Source organism: Ictidomys tridecemlineatus, chromosome 7, assembly GCF_052094955.1.
Source record: "Ictidomys tridecemlineatus isolate mIctTri1 chromosome 7, mIctTri1.hap1, whole genome shotgun sequence".
Taxonomy (NCBI): Eukaryota; Metazoa; Chordata; class Mammalia; order Rodentia; family Sciuridae; genus Ictidomys; species Ictidomys tridecemlineatus.
The window spans coordinates 169,521,888-169,538,503 of NC_135483.1; the positions used below are offsets into that span (position 1 = coordinate 169,521,888).

General features: G+C 40.4%; 1 protein-coding gene across 1 annotated transcript in view; it reads left to right on the forward strand.

The window, feature by feature from the left end:
• Positions 1–16,616, forward strand: part of Pard3b (par-3 family cell polarity regulator beta) — a 978,588-nt gene that overhangs the window by 914,609 nt on the left and 47,363 nt on the right. Inside the window, exon 22 of the mRNA XM_005335090.5 lies at positions 8,857–8,936. Within this exon, the coding sequence (XP_005335147.2) occupies positions 8,857–8,936 (80 nt within the window). The remainder of the gene's footprint in view (positions 1–8,856; positions 8,937–16,616) is intronic.

The following is a 16,616-nucleotide window of genomic DNA, read 5'->3' on the forward strand; positions in this document are numbered from 1 at the left end:
CTCAGTTGCTCATGTGTGAAGTGAGGCAGAGATGGGAATGGTTGCATTGATTTATTGGAGCTCACCATCATGACTAGAATATTCTGGAAAGTCCTTTCTTTCCAGTAACTATAAATGGAAGTGACCAGAACCTGCTCACTGACTTAAACAAAAACATTCAAAAGAGCTGAAATTTTTGCCTGCATTTACATGTTTATCCCTTTTAAATGAAACAGGGTTTAGTGAGTGAGTATTCTCTATAGGGCTATCAGCTAAAAAGGTTAGTGTGAACTCATAAGAAATAATGTGAATAAGCCATTGTATCATTTAATTGTTGGACATTTTTGAGGGTCAACTTTGTTTCTTTTGGGATAAGTAAAAAAAATCCTGTGACAGTACAAGAAAATAAAACAGAGAGGAATAAATGACTCACAATAATACATCCAAAAAGCAATTAGAAACTAAGTTCAGTAAGTAAGTACTGGACAATAGTATCTAGTGATTAACATCACTGACCAAAACCCCACCAAATTCCTGTATAGTATATCCCTGAAGATAAAGGACAGGAGACAGATGGATGTATTAGGGAATGCTCTTTCTAATAGCTTTTTTCATCTTTTCATCAGACCTTTGTCTTTTCTCAAGTATGAGTTGACATTTTAGCCAGTGTTGCAATATCTCTATTTGTAGGTAGACAGATGGGAGAAAGGAAATGAGAAATGGTGCCTGGCTCTTTAATTAAAGACACAGAGCCAAAATTTGCTCTTTAAGCTTATTGGCAAGGCACATATGTGTGTGCATGTTCGTTCTCTCTCTCTCTCTCTCTCTCTCTCTCTCTCACACACACACACACACACACACACAAACACACATAGAGTGCATCTGATAGATGAAGCCAAATTTGTAAAATTGCATCCACAATCATAGTTTCTATGGTAACTGTATCTTAGGCCCAGACACAAACAGAGCTGGCAGTAGACATCTGATTTTATTTTCTGAGAAGACAATCATAAGAGATAGTTCAGGTGGTTAAGATGCCATGGCCCATTGTACATAAAGGCAATACTTGGATAGTGCTCACATAAAATTTCATGCTTAAATCCCAATGAATACTTTATAATTTCATAATGCAGAGACAGATTACAGGTTACATGGCTATCCTTGTCATTCAGCTATGAAGTCATTAACTACCTATACAGTTCCTGAATCAATGAGGTGAAAGTGGTCAATGTAAATCTTAAAACTGTATGGAAGGTAACTTTTATCAACATGTACAAGTTAGAAGAGAATTTCTGTTTTAACTCTTGACATTTTTATAAGGGAGGAAATGTAGACACAGAATGGTTAACAAGCTTACCCAAGAGTTATTTTTAAAATAGTTTATCTGCTGTATTTTCTGAACTAGCAGATGTTCTATGCTAGTCTATAAGCTGAATACCCAGTTATTTGACAAAATTGCTGAAATCAAATTAGAGAAAACAAACACTTCAGAAATAATGGTTTAAACAAGTTTGTGTTCTTTGCCTCTCTGGATGATATTTGTAAGTATATAGCTCAGGCATAATATATTTTATATTGCCAAAGAGAATTTGGTAAACAACTTATTTTGATTAGTTTCTTTTTGTTTGGAGTACTGCCTTAGTTCCCCTCCAAACATGGAGCATTTTAGCAGAATGTCTTTAATATTAGACAAAGCTCAAAGCCATGTTCGTAACTTTTTAGAAGTTTTCATTGTGTGGATTCCTTGAAACATCTTCTAGCCGAGTTTACAACTAGGTAAGAGCAATGGAATTAAAAGAAATGTGAAACCCTGCTCAAAAATATCTGTCATGATACCAACTTGAAATGAAAGGCTCTTTTCCTAAAATGGCATCAAAATTTTTATACTTTGCATCTTAATCCTAGGATGTATTGGGCAGCATGAAACTCATTTTTTTTTGTAATGGATGTGAGACATATTTGTAAACAAGGATGTCATATGTAGGTGAATGATCCATATTGCAACTTTGCATAGCCTTTCCATCACAGCAGCTTTTAAATTTCCTAGGAAAATTGGCTTACAAGACATAAATTATAACATTAGCAAAAATGTGTCCTAACCTATAGGAGCTGGAAAAACATGTTAATTTTGAATTGTTTCCGCTTCTCATCATCAGACATTTAGAGAAAATTCCCTGTGTGATTTATTCTCTTATTTTTAATGAATTGTTAAAAAATGTTTGAAAGAACATTAAATCTTCCCCTCTGCCATTAATCTGCAAATGGAGGAATTAGGGGGGTTAAATGGCTTTTTAGGATATTGCTTTATGAAATTGCTGATTCTAGCAATGCTGGCCTAGAAATACATACCAATTTAAGGAACCCTGAATGTAAGCAGCAACTGCCTTTTATAGAGAAAAGACTAATAGCTTTATTTTAACAAGGTTTTTAACACCCTAGCCAGCTGTAGGCACTGGGTGAGTGAAACTGGGAGCACTCCCATGGACTAAAATCATCTTAATTTGGCATTCCTCCCAATACCCAGCCTTCCTGATGGGCTTCTCAGAAGCTGTCCTCATCTGGCCAAAGAGGGTCACCAGTTTAAGGCACACCAACGCCTGAGCTCTTCACATTGTTTTGAATAAACTCTCAGAAGTTTTGCTTTCTGGACTTTTCAGTAAGAGAAAGATAAATATGCTCCACATCCAGGACTAAGTTCTAACATTACACTGTTGTGTAAAAGGCTAGGGTTCTGTTATGATTTAAGTCAAGATTGTTTTCATCAGACCTATATTTAGGTCATTACATTAAAAAAAAAAAAACCCTGCATGATCCCAAGTAAGATAAGGGGCTTTAAAAAAATTAATTGGATCAGAGCAGCTGACCTTATTTTTTGTATGTGTGATGAGGGAAATTACCTAATAAGGAAATCTTCAAGCAGGAACATTTCTGAATCTTTTTGAGCAAAGAGCAAAATGAGAAATGAGCTTATAAATGCCTGCGTCTGTTTTCTCTCCCCTCACTCCCTCCTCAAGTGGCCTGACTTCCTGAGGACTTCAGTACAACTTCTTATAATTAGCTTCTCTTTGGCAACCCTCTAGCTGGAATTTCCTACCCTCCACTTATAGCTATTTTCAAGAATATTTGTACCCAACACCCTCATCTATATTGCTACCATTTCTAATCATAATATTTTAAAAATTGATCAAATTTGCAGGAATAGATTAGACAAATTATGATTTTTTTGCATAATAGGCTATGATATAGCCTTAAAAATTCTTGATTCTGGAATATAACTAATAGCACACAAAAAAAATGCTGATAATAGATAATACAAATATTCTACATACCCTTAAAATATGTATATATTTGTAAATGTTAAACAGAGGTCATCTTTGGGTAGTTTTCCATAATATTCATTTAGGGATAAAAAGCAGTTAAATCTGCTTTTTAAAAAATGGAACACAAATTTGTTCCCAACATTTCCATTAACCAACAATGAGTCCCTGGAGAGGACTTTTTCTCGTCTCTATGTCTTAGAGTTCTTAGCATATTAGTCTACTTAGGAGACACTAACAAATGTTTATGTACTTGCAAGTATTAATCCCATTTTGTGAACATGATAGGCTAAGACAGTACAATCAGTAGTGGTTTATTTATTAGCAAACCATAAGAATTTTCTACACCACATAGTCTAGCTTTTTCTCTCCATGGATCCACTGAAATTACTTCCAGTAAAGAACCAATCTCCATCTTGTTGCCCATTTCAGCATCTACTTTTGCAGACCATCAACTGGTCATCCCTCAGCTGCAGAGAACAACATCCACTCTAGCTAGTTTAAGCAGGAACAAGTTTTACACCATAGTTATAAGCCAAAAAAAAAAAAAACCATAAGGAAAGTGAACAAATCAAATCCTTGGGCAAGCTTTAGGGAATGACTGCCAAAGCCACATTTTAGAAATGAGCTACTGGAGGGATCTGCTGCCCTTTCTGTACAGGAAGCTTTAGATTCCAGAACCCATCAATGTCTATATCAGAAACCACCGTGATTAGGAAGGTATTTCAATCAGGAAGCCACTTCTGCTACTACCAACTCCAAAACCAGTTATGAAAGCTACACTGGAAATTAGCAGTGGTACATCTGCTAAAGCTGCTACAGGAAAACCAAGCATACCTAAAGGTATGCTGGCCAGAATAAACAGTGGAAGTGTACCACAGCCTCAATTTCTTTTCTCCATTGTTATGGCATAACTTAAATCACAGCCTGCACATTGGTGGCAAGTAGTTTCTGGGACAGGTAGTTTTAATGTTTCCAGACTCTGTAGGTCAGGGTGACAAGAGGGAGGACTGGGTAAAGTGGCAGCACACCATGTACTTTACAGTCCTTGTTTTCTTTTGAAGCTCTTAACTAATTTTGACACTGCTGACCCCTCCCTCCTTCGTGGAATTCTATTCTCTTGATTCTGTTGTAACGTTCTCTCCTGATTCCCTTCTGAACCAAGTACTTTTTCCCAGACTTCTTCCTGGGCTCAACTTTATTTGCCTGTTCCATAGTGACAGTGTTCCTAAGATTATCTTTGGGTATTCTTCTCTCTTCTCATTGCCTGATTTTTTTATTTTCTGTTGTCACTATAGACATTTCCTGGACATTCTTTTTCAAGGTTTCAAGTACTATCTATATGTTGAACATTTCCCAATTCTACATCTCTAGTTCAGATACCTTTATACTCAACTATCAGATATTTCCACCAAATGTCCCAACTCAAGATCAGCATGTTTAAAAAGTCCCTGCTTCTCTACTGCTAAATCTTTTCTTCCTTTATTCCCATTCGGGTGAATGTTGCCAAATTCAGGAGATCACTTATCTCAGATATTCAGGCATTATTCTAGAAACACCTTCCCTTTAATCTATAGTCAATCCTATTGATCCACCCCTATGTTACTCTGTTGGTGATGACATTTTAGAAATAAAAATATGCTAAAAGATATGATCTATGAAAGAAAGAATTGATAAGCTGTACATCACTAAAATTAAAAATTTCTGCTCTGCAAAAGACACTGTTAAAAGAATAAAAAGTGAAGTCATAGACTGGGAGAACTCTTAAAATTCAACAATAAGAAATGAATGGTTTAATTAAAGAATGGGACAAACATGTTCACAGAAATATCATCTACAATACCCAAATGTCAAATAACCATGCAGAAAAATGTTTATTCCCTGAGGACATATCCTCAGGGAAATGCATATTAAAACAACAATGAGATACCACTGACTACCTATTAGAATAGTGAAAATGCAAAACACTGACAATACAAAATGCTGTTGAGAAGGCAGAGCAACAGGAACTTTCATTCATTGCTGTAGGAAATTCAAAATGGTACAACTCTTCAGAAGACAGGTTGGCAGTTTGTTATAAAACTAAAAGTAGTCTTACCATATGATCCAGCCATTGCACTCCTTGGTATTTAACCAATGGCGTTGAAACCTTATGTCCACACAAACACTTGCACACAAATGTTCATAGCAGTGAAAACTTGGAAGCAGCCAAGATGTTTTTCAGTAGATGAATGGATAAATAAACAGTGGTAGAACCAGAAAATGGAATATTATTCAGTGTTAACAAGAAATGAGCTACTGAGCCATGAAAAGACGTGGAGAAAACTAAAATACATATCACTATGCAAAATTGGTCGATCTGAAAAGGCTACATAATATATGATTCTCATTATTTGACATTCTGGAAGTGAAAACTGTAAAGACAATAAAAAGTTCAATAATTTCCAAGAGATAGGGAGAAAGAAAGATAAGCAGGCAGAGCCTTAAGCATTTCAGGGCATTAAAACTCTTCTATGTAACACTGTAATGTTGAATACATGTCATTATATATTTGTCTAAACTCACAGAATGTACACCACCAAAAGGGAACCCTAACTGAACCATGGACTTTGAGTGATTATGATGTTTCAATGTGGCTTCATCAGTTGCAACAGTTGTACCCCTTTGGCTGGGGATGCTGATAATGGGGGAGGCTATGCAAATGTAGGAGCAAGGGTTTATGGGAAATCTCTCCAGGACCTTTTTCTCTATTTTGTTGTGAACCTAAAACTGCTCCCAAAAGTCTTCTTTTAACAATGACAGTGCAGTAGTGATAGCCACAGCCATGGTAGTGGCGTCAGTGGTCCTATTGTTAATGACATCCTTTTCTTTACACTGTTTCTGCCTTACCAGAATCCTGGCATCCTCTGAAAACAAAGCTTATTTTTATGCCTCCATGTTGTTCTACTGTTATTCTCTCTACTTAGAATGGCCTCTCTTTCTACATCTTCATCCTTCTTCCCTGAAAAAAAAAAAAACCACTTCTCATTCATATTCAAGTTTCAGATGAAGCGTCAACACCCATCTGAAGCTGTCTTCAACTCCCTCTAGCGCTGCCTCTTTACTCAGACTTCCACGCTAGGGGTGACCTCATTGTGCCATAATTGTTTGCAGGCCCATCTCCCGGAGAACAGGGCCTGGATTTACTCACTGCTTGGAATACAGTGCCTCTCATGGCATTAGAATATGGTAGGTGCTCAGTAATCACTAACTGATGACTGCATTCATGAAGTTGCAATATTAATAAGCACACAATATATACACAGTTGGTGCAGAAGAGAATAATTCTTGATGTGCAAGCATGATGCCCATCTTTGGAAACCTGGCCCAAGTTCTGCTTCTCCCATGAAGTTTTTCCTAACACCTGCAGGCCCCATCTGTGCTACTGCTGGTAGCATCCGGAGTAGTACTCGGTCAGACATCAAGCAGTCATCTTTCTTTATTTTCATTTATAATACATGTTTTCCCAACAAGACAGAAAGATCCTCAGGACAAGGATGATGTTACATTTCACAGAATCTAGAATGCCAGGTAGGTAGCTCACTTGAACAGCAATAGGCATAGGTGCTGCCTCCTGCAGCTACCAGAATGTTAACCTCCATCATCATGAGGCCAGGCCAGTTCTGGATGACTGTAAGTATTAACATGAAAATTTACAGTTACAAAAAAAAATAGAATGTCTTATTCTGTACTTAGGATACATAACCATAGTGTCTTTCCCACATCTACAGTTAAAAATCTTCAACATAGTGCTAGTAGTCACATGAATTCTTCTTCCATAAGAAATTATTGAAAACCAAAACAAACCTTATATAGATGTGGCTGAAGATGGTATTCTGCCCTTCACTTCTTTTTTTTTAAAATATTTTTTTTTCACTTCTTTTGCTCTATTAAGTTCCCCCCATCTGTCACCATCCTTGTTTCTGATATACTGGAGAAAGGTCAGTGGCTTCAATCGGGGCTTTTATTCTAATGCAGAGAATAATGCATCTCTGTCTGCAGCTGCTTTGAAGTTTGCACAGTCTTCACCTTTGCGTAGATACCTCACTGGACTCTATCCCTCTCACATAACTCCAACCACTCCTGTTCCATGTGTTACTGAAATATAAAGAGGTGTTACAGGACACATTCTCTAGGGCCTTCTGCAAAAATTAGAATACTCTCTGTTGGGGCTGGGGTTGTGGCTCAGCAGTATAGTGCTCACCTAGCATGTGCAAGGCACTGAGATCAATCTTCAGCACCACACAAAAATAAATAGAATAAAAGTATTTAAAAAATCTCTCATTAAAAAAAAAAGAAAAAAAAACAATAGTCTTTCTTATTCTCAATGCCTGTATGAATTTGCTTCACAGCCTCTCTTCCCCCACATACACACACCCCACACAATCTGGGACAGTGGTTTCCTATAGAGCTCGGACTTTGGGTAGGAAGAAAATAGCTTCCAGTTTGTTGAGTGCTGTCTAGAAAGTTCCACTACTGACCTCCACATAGTTGGTTACTTCCTGTGCTAACTGCCACTCTCTCTTCCTCTCCATCCACTTATAAAAACCTGGGTTTTCTCTTTGCTCCTCCCATGCCCAAGCAGGTGGATGGTCTGTAATACTACATGTGTTGATGTGAACAGATAAGAAATCAGTCACTCAGCAAGCACTTTTAAATATCTGTATATTTATGGCAGGGTAAGATATGAGGTCTTTACATTCAAGGAACTAACATGCTATTGAGAACCTACTGGATGGTAGTGGCTGCCCTGCAGGATTCTAGAAGGTGACAGAAAAGGCTCCAAGAGAGGTGAATCCCAGGAAGTAAACAGGAAGGGACAAAGTCCCTTTCCATTCAAATGGGTGGAAAACAGTTTATCACTTTTTGGTTGTTCACAGGAAGGGAACCAAGTGAAGTTCAGATACTGTGCAGTAGAAAAATAGTTGTCCCCAGTATCTGTAGGTTTTGTGAAAAGGTGCTTTTAAAAAAAAATTAATTAATTAAGAGGAGCTTCTGATGTTATGGGGTCCTGGACACAGAAAATGCATTAAGTAAAAATCAGAATATATGGGCTTCAGTTAGCAGTAATGTAATATGTCGATACTGATTCACTAATCATAAGAAATGTGTCATATCAATGTAAGAAGGTAGTGATAGGGAGACTGGGTGCAGGATATATGGGAACTGTCTGTGCTGTCTGCTCAGTTTTTCTATAAATCTAAAACTATCCTAAAAACTGAAGTTTATTTTATAAAGAAAAAGAAGGTGTATTACAGCCTACAGAGTATCCCTAGCATGGAGACAGGAGGGAGTCAGTTTGAAAATGACCCTTTTTGAAAGAAGTGACTTTGTTGGTAAAAGCCACATTTGTGGCTTGATTACCAGTTCCTATAGGGATGCTGAGTTTTTGCTTGCTTTCCTGTGGTTGATTTTTGGCAGGCGGCTGCAGCATTTGTGCACTGATTATAATTTTGAGATGCATTGTCAGTACCCAGGATATATAATGGATCTTCATTTCTAATTACTTTTCTCTCCACAGGTGTCTGGAAAAGGTCCAGATGGGAATGCACACAACCTCCGCTTTGAGGGGCTGGAGAGACAGTATGCATCTTTACCCAGGTAGGTCACAGAAGGGTCTCCCATCACCAGCTCACCCACAAATGAAGCCTTTGGAGAAGTCTATATGAAATAGAAATCTGGCTTTGAAATGGAGAATATGTTATAATTTTTGCCTTATTTTGCTGTCTGCTACAGCCCTATTGCCATCTTCTCAACTGTGCTAATAATTGAAACACTTGTGGGCTATTTTTTAAGGGGAGAAAATAGTATATCATTGCAATTGAACATGTCAGCAAGAATATTGGATACTGAATGGAAATCCTAAGCCATGGCTATAAAAATGGTATTGAACATCCTGCACCAAGCTTAGAGACAATAAAATAGTAAATCCTCTGTCCTAGAAGTTACCAGTAAGAAAGGGCAGGCCAACCTTAACCTTGGAGCTTCTTGTGGGTGTTAAAAAGCAGGAGAGAAATGTGAACCTGGGAAGGTGTTTTTTGCTTGATTTAGTATCTGACCGTGTCCTCAAGCAATAAGCAAATGTCGCCAAAAGGCCCAGACACAATGAGGGAAAGAAACAATGACGTGGGAAAAGTTTGTTTGGCTATTCTGACCTAACCTGATCCACTTATGCTGTAACTAGACACCTCTGAAAATGAGATGCAATTCTCAGAGGTTTGTACTCTTATCTGTGAGATGAAGAGTAATGTTAGTGCACTATCAGAGCACAGGACAAAGAGGAAACCTTTCTAAGATGACTTAGCCTCCAGCTACCATGGGAGCGAGATGAGTTGAGAGTGTGAGAATTCGGGAGTTTGAATCAGAGACAAAGAAAAGTTAATGCCAGCCATGAAGCTGAAATGTTTCAGAGTATAACCTTAGAAAAGGGTGAGGGGAGGATCCAAGCACAGCTTTGAGGCCATCAAAGCTGAGTTGCTGACCTGCTAACTTAGAGATGGGGTTACTGTTTTGGGTTACTTGTTGGCTGTAATTCTGCAGGTAAATTGATAAAAATAACATCCTTACCGTTACAACACTCTTGGCCTAGGTATGTTGATTTTTCAAAAGTGACAAAATCTCAAATCTAGCAGAGACCAGTTTTGAACACTGATTAGACAGAATACCCCGAATGCACTATTTTAAATGCTTCCACACAACTGTATTTTATTTATCTCCCTGTCTTCCTCTTCTTTTTTTAATGCTGTCTTGTAGTTTTTTCTCATTCATGATTTCCTGTCCCTATTTTGTATTGGCCTAGTATTTTGTTTTCATTTAAAAAATGGAAGTAGTTTCCAAAATTTGTCTTAAATATGTAAGATTTCCGGCTTTCACTGCTGAAGTGTATGGAAATTGTGGTTACAGCAGATGGAAAGTGGTAGGTTCCTAGTGGGGAGGGGGGAAGTGGAGGAAAACTGGAAATGCTTTAATGCCTTCCTGGCCAGCTCGTACTCTGAGTGCAGAAATGGATATATATACATATACATACATACATATATATATATATATATATATATATATACACACATATATATATATATCCATCCATACACACACCAAATCAAAAGCACAGAAAACACATTTAAAATTCTATAAATTTTATTCATTTATTCATTCCCCCATGTATTTAGTGATTGCCTACTCTATTTTGGGCCCTGAAAACATAGAGACTGAGACACAATCCCATTTCTACCCTCAGTACTACACTGTTTAGTAAAGGAGTCAAGAAAATCAGCCTTTTGCCATAATGCATCAAATGCTTACAGCACTATTAATATAAAGGCCTCTGAATTTCCAACTCCTGTTTATTTTCACTAATTAGCTCTGAAATACTCAATCATGGCTGACTCCAAACAAGTCGGTTTGAAGAATAAACACTGTGGAAGGGGTTTCTGACAAAGAGAGTACATTAATGCCGACCGAGGCTCTGGAGCTATCACCACAAAGTATGAATTGACAAAATCCTGCCAGCCCTGAGAATATAACTGTGATTGAAAGGGAAGCTATCTTAGACTGAAAATAATTTTGGCGAGAAGTCCATTCACTCACATACACAATGCTCGGGGTGATTAGTTGCACGTGCAAACAGATCTTTGTAACTACCTGGCAACCAGAAGCAGCCAAGATTGAGAATAAACAGGGCCCAAACAAATGCATGAGAGACCCCTGGCACCAGTTTCTCCATGGGAGAGCTCAAACCCGAGTTTCCATTCTCACCATCTGAAGAGGAGATGAGAGGCAGAGCTCCCTCCCAGGCACTGAGCCCAATCCATGGGAACCATATTTCCCCAATGAGATACAAAATGCAGAGGTGAGGGGCACACTGCTGGCCTCTGAGAAGTGTGCCAATTCAGCTCTGAATGCCTATGACAGTGACCCTGGTTTTCTTGTACCCCACCCCCCACCCCTGGAGATTTTACCGTCCTCTTAATTGAATCACACCAGCTCCCTCTTCCCTCCCTTTGCCCGGACAGTGAGGCAAACACAGCTCTGTAGGCACGGGGGCCCTCTTTGTCAGAGGCAGGGAGCATTAAAATATTGATGGAATTACATGTTTAATTAAAAATAGGAATAAATTCTATCTCTAGGATGTCGGTGGCCTTTCTTTCGGGGGACTTAATATGCTACTGACTGATATGGTTCCTGTGTTGTTTGTGGAGATCTTCACAGGAGTTTTTATGAGAAACTCAATATCGCTGATTTATACGCCAAATTTGGAGGCATCCGCAGAGAGAAAGTGCCCCGCCGTGCACGGAGTAAGTGAGGAGCCCCGGTCAAGGGGCTCCCCTCTAAGAGTTCCTGGAACTCTGTCATCTTTAAAGCAGGCCCAAGCAGACTGCTGCCAAACTAAGTGACACCACACAAAATAAAGCCAGGGTGCTGGCCAGCACAGGAGGAAGACAGTGCGTAGAGCTGGGTATCAGGAAGCTACCTAAGGCCAAAGGCTAAGCGATGTTAAGTGTTATTGTTAAGCCATGTTAAATCTTCAGCCTCCAAAGAAAAATAACTTTATTTCTTTTCTCCTGAGGGTACTGTTTTAGAAAGCAGAGTGTGGTTTGTAATACCACCTCGTTAGCGAACCCCAGGCCTATACCTGGGCCCCAGTTTTCTTTGGCCATAAACAGAATGAAATCAGCATCCCCTTACTCTTTGCCTGACACAAATTATTACTCACCCTAGGTGAGCGGGGAAGTGGCTGTTTCCTGGGCTGCTGTAATGTGTGAACATCCATGCATGCATTTTTGCAAAGGACTCCTTTTTTCACTCAGCCTGCCAGCCCCTTTCAATTCTCTCAGGCCCCATTCTGATTTTACAGGCCTCCTCACAGTCAGCCCGTTCAGTAGTGAACTCTCTATTCTCCCATCTCAAGTCTCCACCGTTCCCACCTGGCCCATCCCTGGCCCCACGGGAGCCCATTAGCCCCTTCTCTACAGATGGCTCAGTGCACCAGCACATGATGTTGCTCTTCCGGGTTTATAATCAAGTGTGGAGTCCTGAGGAGCGAGCAGGACACGGCTGCATCTCATCTGCAGTCCTGTGTGCGTGGGTGGTGGGAGGTGGCTGGGGAAATTCATAAAACCCCATTCATCGGTTGCACTACAAAATTCACATGAGGCAGCACCAGCTGGGCCGCTGCTGCCGGCCAGCATTCCTTTTAGTGGTGTAGTCAACTCCCCTGACTCTCCTGCAGTGGCCCTTCCGACCCCTTTCTACTCCTGTTAAGTCTTATGAACATGACTAAGCTCCCAAGCCCCATCTCTAGAGATGACCTCACTTCCCTTCCTTTATGACCTTGAAGCACTCAACTTGAGTCCCTCAACTTCTGCTCCCCGCCCCTCAGAATGCTGAGTCTCCACTGACACACAGTTCCCCAGAGCTTGGAGCCAGGCCAGGAGTGAAGCTCCAGCTCTGTCACTCATCACCTGTGTGGCCTTGGCCAGGGATCTAATGGCTCCAAGGCTCTGCTTTCTAATATGCAAATGAGGGTGACAATCTAGCGCTGGTATGCGTATTAAATACAATATGGAAATATAAGCAAGTCCTCCTTAAAGAGCCTGACATATTTGAAGGATTGTTTTTGTTTTTGTTTTTGTTTGCCAGCTCTTTCTGATTTGCTCTATAGGGAAGCCATTTTCTGAAATGAGGCAAACACATATTGTCACTGGCTTCCTGGGGACCTGCTACCACCAACTCTCCCTCTCCAGGCTGCATCTTTAAGTCCCTGCAGTTGCTTTCCTCCCCCTGCCTATGCATAGGTTCAGCTGCACAGCTTGCTGAGAGTCCCTTCTGCCCTGTGGGGAAGGGAAGAGCCAACACCTGCATGGTGACCACTGGAGTACTCACTGAAGGATTAGCCGACTCTGAGGGAAAAACAGGCATGCAGATGATCGAGAGCAAGGAAATACAGCAAACTGATGTGATCTGAGCTGTGCTGATGGACCCATGAGGAGCTAGCAGTTCTTATAACTAGGGAATCCATTATATGGGATGCTGAGCCGGGTCTAGGCTAGAAGCCAACAAGACTTGGGTACAAGGTTAGGCCCATACCAGGGTGGAAGTCTTAGTGTGATGCCCTAGCTCCCAGAGCAGCAGGGTGTGGATGCAGCACCCTCTTCACTGGTGGGAGGAGCCCCAGAGAGTCGCCCAGCTATTGTTGGCTCTGGACTGGACAGTGTTGAGCATGTAGCTCCAGGGCTCACCGCTAAGCAAGGTTGGGGTGGCGGAACTTCCCCATGTTTTGAATCTTGTTCCTCAGAGAAGAACCCTCCTGCCTCCTCCAGTGCCCACATTTCCTGAGTAAAGTTGGCCTATGCCTGTGGGTTCCATTTCCACAGGACCCATCACACTGCAGCCGCCTATCCCAGGCTTCCGATCATACCCCTGTGACCTCCACTGGATTCTACCACCAGCTGTTTCCCTTATGTAGATTCTCCCTCAGCAGTCTCCTGTATTCCCACAGATTCAGTTTTCTCACCATGATGATGATGATTCTGAACGAACCTGGCTAACCTCCGGATCTCACTCTTGCTTGATGTAGCAATCTGTCTACCTCCAAGACTCACAGAGTCCTTTTGCCAAAATCCAAGTCATCTTTCTTTGGCTCTTCTTCCTTTTAACATCTATAACATTTATTTGGTTCCTTTTCAGTACCACTCAAAATACACTAAATTATCTTTAATTCTTATTCTTATTCTCATCCCTACCTTTTCTGGTGCTGGGGATTGAACCCAGGGCCTTGTACATTCTGGGTAAGCATTCTGCCACTAAGCTACATCCTTAGTCCTAGGTTATAATTCTTCATTGACCCTTTCTACCTCCATTGGATCATAAATTCCTTGAAATAAGATACTTCGTCTTGTATGCATGATTTTTCTATGCCTACTACCAGAACCAGTGATACATACAATAGATTCTTATCATGCTGATGCACAGATGAGTATAGATTTGTTTTTATACAGGTCATTTAGGGGAAAGAAACCTTCCCAAGCTATCTTGACAGTTTATTTTAAGGCACTTTTGCAAATATAAGTATTCCATGAGAATGTCTACTTTTTCCTGGAATCAATAGGAGTCCCAATTTCTAAATAGTTACCCTAGCTGAGCACTTATTTGGCCCTGTTCTAAACACTTTGCATCTTCTGACTTAATGCTCACAGCAACCCTGTGACTCAAGAGCGACCCTATTATTATCCTCATTTCATAGACAAGGACATGGGCATAAGGAAATTGAATAAAATTGTCTAAGTTTAGTATATAGGAAGTGGCAAAGCTGGGACTTGAACCTGGGCAGTCTGATTGTAAGTCTGTTCATAGAACCACTGCAGTTAAGGTTTTCTAACTCAAAGGCAGAGCCACCATCAGATCTGTGATTAGCATGCTCCCTTGTATTATTTGCTCGCCTGTTTGTCTTTCTTATTAAACTGTAAGTGCCTTTGAGGACAGGGACTATGTCTTATTCATCTTTGTATATGACACAGAACATTACTAATATACAGGTTAAGTAATGCCTTTCAACCATCTCTGTAATGCTGTCATAAAATCAATTCTTTCCCCCTTCCCTTGGGCCCTTCATTTGAAATATGAACAGTTTAATGTGTAATTGCTAGATGAACATTAAGCAATATACTTTGCCTACCAAAAAGAGAATCCTGTTTTGTTAGAACACTCCTGAGAGTTGAAAAAGCAGCGTCTGCAAATTGGTACTTTGGTTCTTCGCGATTAAGAATAATGTCTACCAGAAGTAAAAAGAGTACAATGAATTTTCTGGTGGTGCACGGCATGAACACTCTTGTGTACAGAAAAGACCACTTTCCTAAGACCAGTGAGGGACCAAGGTCCTGCTTGGGAAGCATGGCTTCCAGTCCTGTCACTACTCTAAGCCATATTACCAAAATTACTTGGGAGAAAAATATATTTCTCTGCACATCTCAAGCAGCTTTCAACTTGGCTCTGTAATGAGAATCAACATACCAGAGCTGATTTTGGATAGAAAGAGCAACTTTAGAAGGAGCAAACAGCTTATGCTTGCTTCCTAGGAACCCAAAATAAATTTGCTTTCTAAGTGTGTTCCCAGTGTTTTCATATTGGGTATGATTGTGTTCAGTTCAGGAGAACATGCCATAAGAGCATACTTCCACTTTAACATTCCAGTTGGTTCAATTTGTTGGTTTCAGCTTTCATGCCTACATATGCTTTTGCCCATCCTCGAGAAGACTCCAGTCCCAAGGGATGGCTAACTTTAAAGCCTGCAACCTGCATTCTATTATCCCCAAAAGCATGTTGTCTGGGCAGCCTCTAAGCCTTTTCCTGTCATTTCCCTTATTGCTGGAAATGCTGTCTTTCTGAGTTCTCTTGTTCTCTTCTCCAGTTAACTTCTGCTCTGCTCGCTGCTATTGAATTATCCTCTGCCAACCTTGCATTATCTTGAAACACTTGCTAAGCAGATGGTGGTGACATTTGAATTCTGCAGTGATTTCCAGCAATGCCACAGTCCTGAGCTTTGGCTCAAGTTGATCTCTATGGTAATTCAATGAGAAATTCAGGTTAAGTAAGTTAATGAGTTCAATAAAAACTTAAGCAATCAGAACCTTAGGGGTGTGTGTGTGTGTGTGTGTGTGTGTGTGTGTGTGTGTGTGTGTGTCTGTCTGTCTGTCTAGTTGCAAATGAGTTTTGACCATTGGGGTCTGAACAAGTTAAAGTCTTCATACTGCCAAATTGAGTACTTCTTTCTTCCACAAGCCCGTTTGTCAAATAAGGCACTTCATGGGAATATATGGACTGCTCCCTGAAATCATGGCAGCTAGTGGAATGTTTTACCAAAATTTGAAGTCATTTTAGCTACTAGTACTACTTCCCCACAAGCCTCCAGACAGCCTGTCATGCTTCGACAGGATGCTATGCACCACGGCCAGTCTCTGACACCTTCCTCATGGTACAACCTTAGCAGAAGGACCTCCTTCACCACAAGGAACCCCCTTCAGGGCTTGTGGTTGACACCGCTGCTCTGCTTTGCAGGAATACTAAAATGAGCTGGAGAATTCACATTGGGCAGATCCTCCACATCCAGGAATGACAGAGTTTAATGCCTTCTGAAAATCAGTGACACTCCTTTGCTGCACCATATTAAGTGTTCTCATCCCTTCTCTTCAGGTTCCCTATGTTGGAAATCTTGTCTCTAGTTTCCCTTCTAAGTAGCGTCAGCTTCCTGTTTGGCCCCCTGACACCTCCTCAGTCTTCATGCTG